Source organism: Tupaia chinensis, unplaced genomic scaffold (genome assembly GCF_000334495.1).
Source record: "Tupaia chinensis unplaced genomic scaffold, TupChi_1.0 Scaffold000667_1, whole genome shotgun sequence".
Taxonomy (NCBI): domain Eukaryota; kingdom Metazoa; phylum Chordata; class Mammalia; order Scandentia; family Tupaiidae; genus Tupaia; species Tupaia belangeri.
In genome coordinates this window covers 2,049,090-2,056,980 of record NW_006160189.1, presented here as the reverse complement: position 1 = coordinate 2,056,980, position 7,891 = coordinate 2,049,090, and the positions used below count along the sequence as shown (strand labels likewise).

The window sequence follows — 7,891 nt, the reverse complement described above, 5'->3', positions numbered from 1 at the left end:
AAAAAAAGAAAATGGATGAATGGGAATTGGCAGGTGGCATGGTGGTTAGGGGTGCTGGATTCCCACATGGCCAACCTTGCTTCTGGTCCCGGACCTGATGGCGTGCTTTCTCACTTTTCCTTTGTTTCTTCTCTGTCTCTCTCTGGCCAAATTAAAAAAATAATAGTAACAAATGAAATTAAATAAATATTTTAAAAAGAAAAACTGTATGAATGAATGAAGAAATTTCCCATCCTCAAATACATATATCTTTTTCATGCCTTTCTCCCCTGTGTCTTTTCCTTTCAGTCCAGTCATGATTAGGTTTCTTCTGTCCTTTAAAACCAGAGCAAACAAGCAAATTCTCCCTGGATCCTGGCATCTTGTCTTTGGCCTCTGCTCCATTTATTCACTTCCTTTTTGAGGAATTAACAAAATAACTAACACATGTTTTCTCCATTTCCTCTTTCCATTAGCTTATTAACCTTCTACGTTCTGATTTCTTTATCTATCATTGATCTTAATCATGACTTTGTACTTAACAAATCTCATTTTGTTTCACTGTATTTTCTGACTGACATATCAATGTACATCTTTGTGGGGTACAAAACAAGCATGCATACAGTGTGCAATAATCAAACCAAGAATATTAACATGCATCATCTTAAACAAAGAATGTTATATTCTGTTGCGCACCTTCGATGTTCATTCTGCTAAATATATTTGTAATTAAATATACAAGTATGTATATTTCGGTGACCTCATCTTTCCTGATTTCTTGTGGTATTTGAACTCACTGTCCATTAATACTCCTGAAATCTCTTGTCCCATCATTTTTATAATTTAATTCTCTTTTTAGTTTAACCTTTCTGCTCCCATCTTTCCTGTCTTCCATTGCTTGCTCATTGCTCATTGTTTTTCTTCACTTACCTTTTTATAACCATTGTTTTTCTTTTTAAGTTCTCCTTTCATTCTACAGTATCTTCCTGAAGAAATTAATCTCTGAGTAAATAACTTCTATTCAAATATTCAGAGCATTTGTTCCCCAGAACCCTAGTCGTTTATTTCTACAGTCTACTTGTTATATATGCTAGTGTCTTTTGTCACCTCTGAAAGATGGATATAAGTACACACACACACACACACACACACACACATATATTTCTGTTACAATAATCTACTTCTCTCCATATTTCCTTCCTTCCCATTTGGTAACCTTATTAATCTTCACTTTTTCTTTTCCCTCATCACTTACCTTCAGTCACCTGTCAAATTCTAGGAATCTGAATTTCCAAACATCATTTCATTTCATCTTTCTGTTTTCTAAAGTCATTCATATCACATAGGTTATGTTCTCATGTTCTATTCCCTGGACTGCTTTCCTATTCTGTTAACAAGCTCATAGTCATCTAACTGTAGTGCCAAGACTGAGCTGTTTTACCTGAATGCAGTGTTTTTACACTTGGTGCACTAAGTATTTTTTTATTTAATAGCAAGTTAAATACCAAATTCAGGACCTAAAAATTGTTTTTGTATTTCTTTTGTGATGTAACTTCTTTGTAAAACTTTAAACCTATAAATTAATTGCCATTATTAAATTGTGTATGTAAAGAGAATATATTTTTGTGGGAATTTGATAAATTAATCATTTATGTATTCATCAAGCATTAATTAATCATCTTGTGCAAACAATGGAGAAAATAGGTCAAAGAAACTAGCATGAGTTGAATAAGGGTCCCCAATAACTCAAAGCCTCACGAAAAAGACAGAAATTGGGACCAGCAGTTAGCCTAGTGGCTATGTCGCTGGACTCCCATGTAGTCGACCATGACCATGGTTTGTGTCCCGAGCCCGGTGGCTTAAAACTCATGCCGGGCACATGTGCGTGTGTGCCTAAGATCCCAAAAGGAAAATGGAGGAGAAGGGATTGCGGCGTGGCCATCCCCCCTGGGGGGTGATTTCTCACTTTCTGTCTCTCTGTCTCTCTCTGTCTTTCTGGTGAGCGCACGCGCTCCTATAGCAAAAAACATCTCCAAAAAACAAATAATAATAAAAAAAGAAATGTATCCAGTTCCTAACGTGGCCATGTACTAGATGCTAAATAGACGAGTATATCAAAGCTTCAAGAGCCCCAGCAAGAGAATAGATTACATCTAAGATAACGTAAAAGATCGCAGAGAAAGTATTTTATAAAGCTAGATTGTGAGGAAAAAGTGAGGTCTTACAAATAGTTAAGGATATTTAGGTAGAGGAAGAAATCTTAGCAAGAGTGAGGAATAACCTGCTCTATGATGGGGAACCATGCGACTGAGGAGCTTGGGCATCACATGTATGGGGATTTGGTTTTGGATGTTTTTAGGCAGAAGAGTCACTTAGAATGCTTATGTTCACTTGACTATTTGTAAACACTTGCAGGGTAGATAGGAGGGTTAGGAGATAACTAAAGGAGATTGATTTAGAGATTTTTTTTTACAAAATTCTAGGTGCCTTTTGAGTGTAATGAGAACACAGACTGAGATGTTGACTTTACAAAGGAAGGAGAAAGAAAACATAAGAACTGAGTGCACTATTCTGAAGAATTGTCCAAACCCGACAGATGCATGTCTCATTTTTGTTTTAATCTGTAGACATGGGATGTAGAGCTGGAAAGATCTGCAGAATCCTGGGCTGAAACTTGTTTGTGGGAACATGGACCTGCTAGCTTGCTTCCATCAATTGGACAGAATTTGGGAGCTCATTGGGGAAGGTATCTTCAAGTACAATTTTATGTTTGCAAACAAGTGTTTGAAATGAAATGCTTATTATTTATTGTTGTAAATTGTCAAAGAATCGGTGCCTAAAAGATAAATAAGGAATCACAAGAATAACAAAAACCAGATATTATACCAGAACCATCAGCAGTGTTATAGATTTATTTGTGTTTTAAATCACTGCTACATTAGTAATGCACTGGGCATAAGAATTCACAATTCATGACATGCAAAAATATCTTTCTGCCAAAACTAATTTATCTGTTTTGTACTAGTTAGTCTTACATCTTCTTCACTTGTTCTTTGTAATTATTTTCTTTCTAATAGATATAGGCCCCCAACGTTTCATGTGCAAGCGTGGTATGATGAAGTGAGAGATTTTAGCTACCCATATGAACATGAATGCAATCCGTATTGTCCATTCAGATGCTCTGGTCCTGTCTGTACTCATTATACACAGGTAGGTTTTGGTGTATTATACTCTATTCCTGCAAATTGAGTGAGTGTACTTTCAGAGGACTTAGGCTAGTGAATTTGTGTCTTACATAGTTCGCTATGGTTACTACAAAAAACAATGTACATAGTGGTTGATGATGTGGAAGAGGCCTGCAAATTTCTGTAAACAAAGAAGTAATTACCACATAAATGTCTAAACATTACTTGAAAGAGTTTATTGTAATGATTTTACGTACAGAACATTTTTTAATGTGGTCGTCATAAATGCCTATGGGGAGAAATTTACTATGTTCAATGTCAAAGTTTTATTTCAATGATGGAAAATACAGTTTCATTTGCCAGTGACATTTGATATTTTTAAAAAATCTATTTAGAGTTCACATTTGGAATAGCTTGTGTTTGTCTAAAACAACTAAAAGCAGACTCAACGAGATAAAGCTCAGCACTGATCTGAGTTTCTAGAATATTCATGACTTATTCTCAGTAATATAAAGTCAACAAATCATTCTTTTTTTTTTTCTTTTTAAGATTTTTGCCAAAGGGTGCATAAAGTCACAGAGAGGAGTGAGACAGAAAGAGAATGGGAAAGTGATAAATACTCCTGCAGGGGGATGGCTATGCCACAGTCTCTTCTCCATTCTCTCCTTGGGATTTTGAGGACACACATACATGTGCCTGGCATGATTTTCAAACCACCAAGAATGGAATTCAAACTGCAGTAGTCCATGTGGAAATCCAGCAACTTTAACCATCATACCACATGCTGGCTCCCAAATAATCATCTTTTTCTGCCTTTTCATATGACAAGATTTAAGATCATTAACAGGGGCCAGCAGGTGGTGTGGTGGTTAAGGTGTTGGACTCCCACCTGAGTGACTGTAGTTTTAGTCCCAGACCTGGTGGTTTGCTTTCTCATTTTCCCTTTTTGTCTCTCTCACTCTCTGGTGATTGCACATACATGTCCTATAGCAAGTTAAAAAAATAGTAGTAAGAAGTAAAATTAAAACAAAAAAGATCAGCAACAATTCATAACCTGAGGCACAATGCAAAGATCATTACAATATAGGAAATCTGAATAATTTAATTTTTTAAGAGATATTTTTACTATAGGGCACATGCACTTGCCAGAGAGACAGAAAGCGAGAAATATTCCCTCATGGTGTATGGCCACGCCACAATACCTTTTCCTCCATTGTCCTCTCAGGATTTTGGGCATGCACACATATGAGCCTAAGGAGTTCTAGTACTTGAACTATGGTCAGCTACATAAGAGTCCAGCAAAATAACTATTTACACCATCTGCTGGCCCCAGAAATCTGAGTTCTTCACCTTTTGCTCCAGTACTTTCTGTTTAGTATGTGAAATTCTATTATAAAACAAACTTTTTCATAGCAACATACAACATTCAGATTGAGGATGTAGCATATGGATAATTTGATAAAATTCCATTTGAAATTCTGACATTCTGTAGCCAGATATAATTATTTGCCTGTAGATTTCTGTTTTCAGTTGAATTTGACACTACCCAAAGTCTCAGAGTCTCAGGAAGAATACTCTGCTGATATTGCCTCCTTTTATTTTGAGTGATACATGTTGGTTTATCGAGTTCAGTTCTCGCACTTTGTTCTCAGCTATGTCGTGGTCTTACTTCATTGGAGCCTGCTGTTTCTGAGCCTTTCTTTCCTCTAATGTAGGTGGTGTGGGCAACCAGTAGCAGAATAGGTTGCGCCATCAATCTGTGCCATAACATGAACATCTGGGGGCAGATATGGCCTAAAGCTGTCTACTTGGTGTGCAATTATTCCCCGAAGTGAGTACGCGAACGCAAATTGTTAGTAACAACATGGAAGTTACTTGATAGTCCTGTTTTTTTTTTTTTTTCTCTCATTTTCATGTGTATCGTTGAGATGAGTGTGTTGTTTTAATTCAGTTTATTTGCCCTGGCAACAGTTATAGTTGTCTATTGCAAAGTATTCATGCTTAAAGAGAGCGTAAAATTGGAAAATGTAATCTGTGTAAAGACAGGAATCATATATTTTATGTCATCAGTTTATTCATTGAATAATACTATAAATACTTTATAATTTTGATTTATTAGAAATTAGCAGCTATAGATTAAGCAAAAAGTGTATTTGCATCTTTGTGACAACCATTTGAATAATTACACTGAAAACAGTACACAGCCATACTAAGGGTCAAATTTAAGTCTAAGATCTGTTCTTATTAAAACAAATGGAAATAAGTATCTCATAGCAAATTCTGGCTTTCTGTACAGGTTTGATTTTGCTGTTCTTAACAATAGATGCAACAAATTACATTGAGAATTTTCAAGAGATTAAGGCAGTAATCTCTATTTAAACCTAATAACCCAAATAACTATGTACAGTGGTAAAATATATAAATGTCTTACATCTCCACACCAAAATCATCACTTAATAGGTACTTATATAATGATATTTCACAACATCCTAGTTATGTTGTTAGGTGACCACCTAATAAAATGAATGATCTCTTTAAGGGGAAACTGGTGGGGCCATGCCCCTTACAAACATGGACGGCCATGTTCTGCATGCCCGCCAAGTTTTGGAGGAGGTTGTAGAGAAAATCTGTGCTACAAAGGTAAGTGCTAGTGTCCTATAATATTCAATTTGATTTCTATTTTATCCATTTTTTGCATTAATTTATTTTAAACAAAAACCAAAGTATACTTACGTATTACATGAAAAGTCTCCAAAACTCTGTTTCAAAGACTTTGTTTTATTTATTTTAATTATAATATGCCAATATTCATAATATTATACTGATATATATTTAAAGCGAAATATTATGATTTAATTCCACTTTAAAATTACTCTAGAGTGAAATTTATATTTATATTTTTAAAAGTCATCTTGATTTTAACTTTTATTTCCAAAACTGTCATTATTTCAAAGGATTTAGCAATGTAATGCAATTCATTTTTAGCACTATAAAATTTTTTTGCAAAAATTCCTCTCTGTGTATATCACTGAACCACGTTCAGTAAATTATACTTATTCAACATGTTCAATGCAAACTATATAATGCCTCATGCCGAAATACCAAAAGAAGTTAGTACTGTAAAGCTATTGCAAAAGTATGGGACCAGCAGATGGCATAATGGTTGCATCGCTGGACAACCCACATGGTCATCTGCAGTTTGAGTCCCAGACCTGCTGGCTTAAAACTCACATGGGGAGGTGGGGGAGGGAAGAGAGGGGTTGGGTAGTGGTAGTTGGGGGGTGCTGGACTCCTACATGACCAACTGACCATGGCTCGGGTCCCAGACCTGGCAGCTTGGCTGCCTCACTTTCCTTCTCTCTCTCTCTCTCTCTGTCCCTCTGTGGTCAAATTAAAATAAATAAAGTTAAATAAAATAATTCTTTTTTTTTTTGGAGAGGTTTTCGTGATAGGGCGTGTGCACTCGCCAGACAGACAGACAGAGACAGAGAGACAGAAGGCGAGAAATCCCCCCCCCCCCGGGGGTATGGCCACGCCACAGTCCCTTCTCCATCCCTTCTCTTCCATTCTCCTCTCAGGATCAATTCTCTCGGGCTCTTGGGCACGCATGCACACGCGCCCGGCGTGAGTTTTAAGCCACCGGGTCTGGGACGCGAACCGCGGTCGACTACATGGGAATCCAGCGACATAGCCATTATGCTATCTGCTGGTCCCAAGAAAATAATTCTTTAAAAACAAAAAAATGAAAAAACTCATAACAGGTGTGTGTGCATGTGTGCCCAAGATCCCAAGAGGAGAGTGGAGAAAGGATTGCGGCATGGCCATGCCCTCCAGTGGGTGACTTCTTGCTTTCTGCCTCTGTCTCTCCAGTGAGCACACGTACACTATAGCAAAAATCTCTTAAAAAAAAAATGCAAAACTATTGCAAAAGTAGCACTCTTAAACTCTCAAATAAATTTTGTCTGTAAAAGAATAATATAATATGGTGTTCTATTTATAGCACAAGAAGATAAAATGTATGTGAGTGACAAAGCTTTGTGGAAAATCATTCAAATAAAAATTTTTTACTACTTCATACTTTTTTGTTAATGAGGATTCATGAATATTAATGCAAAATGAGTATATTAGAAAATATATTAATACATTTATGTTTTCAGTGCTCATAGAGATGTGATGGTTTTCTTTAATGACTGAATGCTCATTAGCTATAGTGAACAGACAAGAAGTATCTATTTTTGGGACCAGCAGATGGCGTAATGGTTATGTCATTGGACTCTTATAGTCAACCACAGTTTGAGTCCCAGACCCAGTGGTTTAAAACCCAGGCCGGGCGCATGCGTGTGCATGCCCGAAATCCTGAGAGGAGAACAGGGGAGAAGGGACTGCGGTGTGGCCATCCCCCCTGGAGGGTGATTTCTCACTTTCTGTCTATCTCTCTCTCTGGTGAGTGCATGTGCCCTATAGCAAACTTCTCTCTTAAAAAGAAAAAAAAAGTATCTATTTTTGTCACTCTTTTGTGTAAGTTATTTTTAAATTTCTGTAAATATTTGCAGCATTTTTTCATTTTATAAGTGTCTTTGGTACTCTCTACCCTCAAATTTCCAACTACCTGTTCCCCACTCGTGTTTACTGTATTTACTGAATGCTGACATTCCTGTGACATCATTCTTCCTTCTTTCTAGGTCTTTTTTGGACGCACGTTACAATAATGCCTCTCTTTAAAACAC

General features: G+C 36.6%; 1 protein-coding gene across 2 annotated transcripts in view; it reads left to right on the top strand.

The window, feature by feature from the left end:
- CRISPLD1 (cysteine rich secretory protein LCCL domain containing 1) overlaps window positions 1-7,891 on the top strand; it is a 47,126-nt gene that overhangs the window by 25,360 nt on the left and 13,875 nt on the right. Inside the window, exons 2-5 of one of the 2 annotated variants that reach the window (XM_006159928.3) lie at window positions 2,607-2,725; window positions 3,057-3,189; window positions 4,880-4,995; window positions 5,704-5,804. In XM_006159928.3, the coding sequence (XP_006159990.1) occupies window positions 2,607-2,725; window positions 3,057-3,189; window positions 4,880-4,995; window positions 5,704-5,804 (469 nt within the window). Of the gene's footprint in view, window positions 1-2,606; window positions 2,726-3,056; window positions 3,190-4,879; window positions 4,996-5,703; window positions 5,805-7,891 lie in introns of those variants that run through there. The other variant, XM_014592161.2, reaches the window with a different exon arrangement.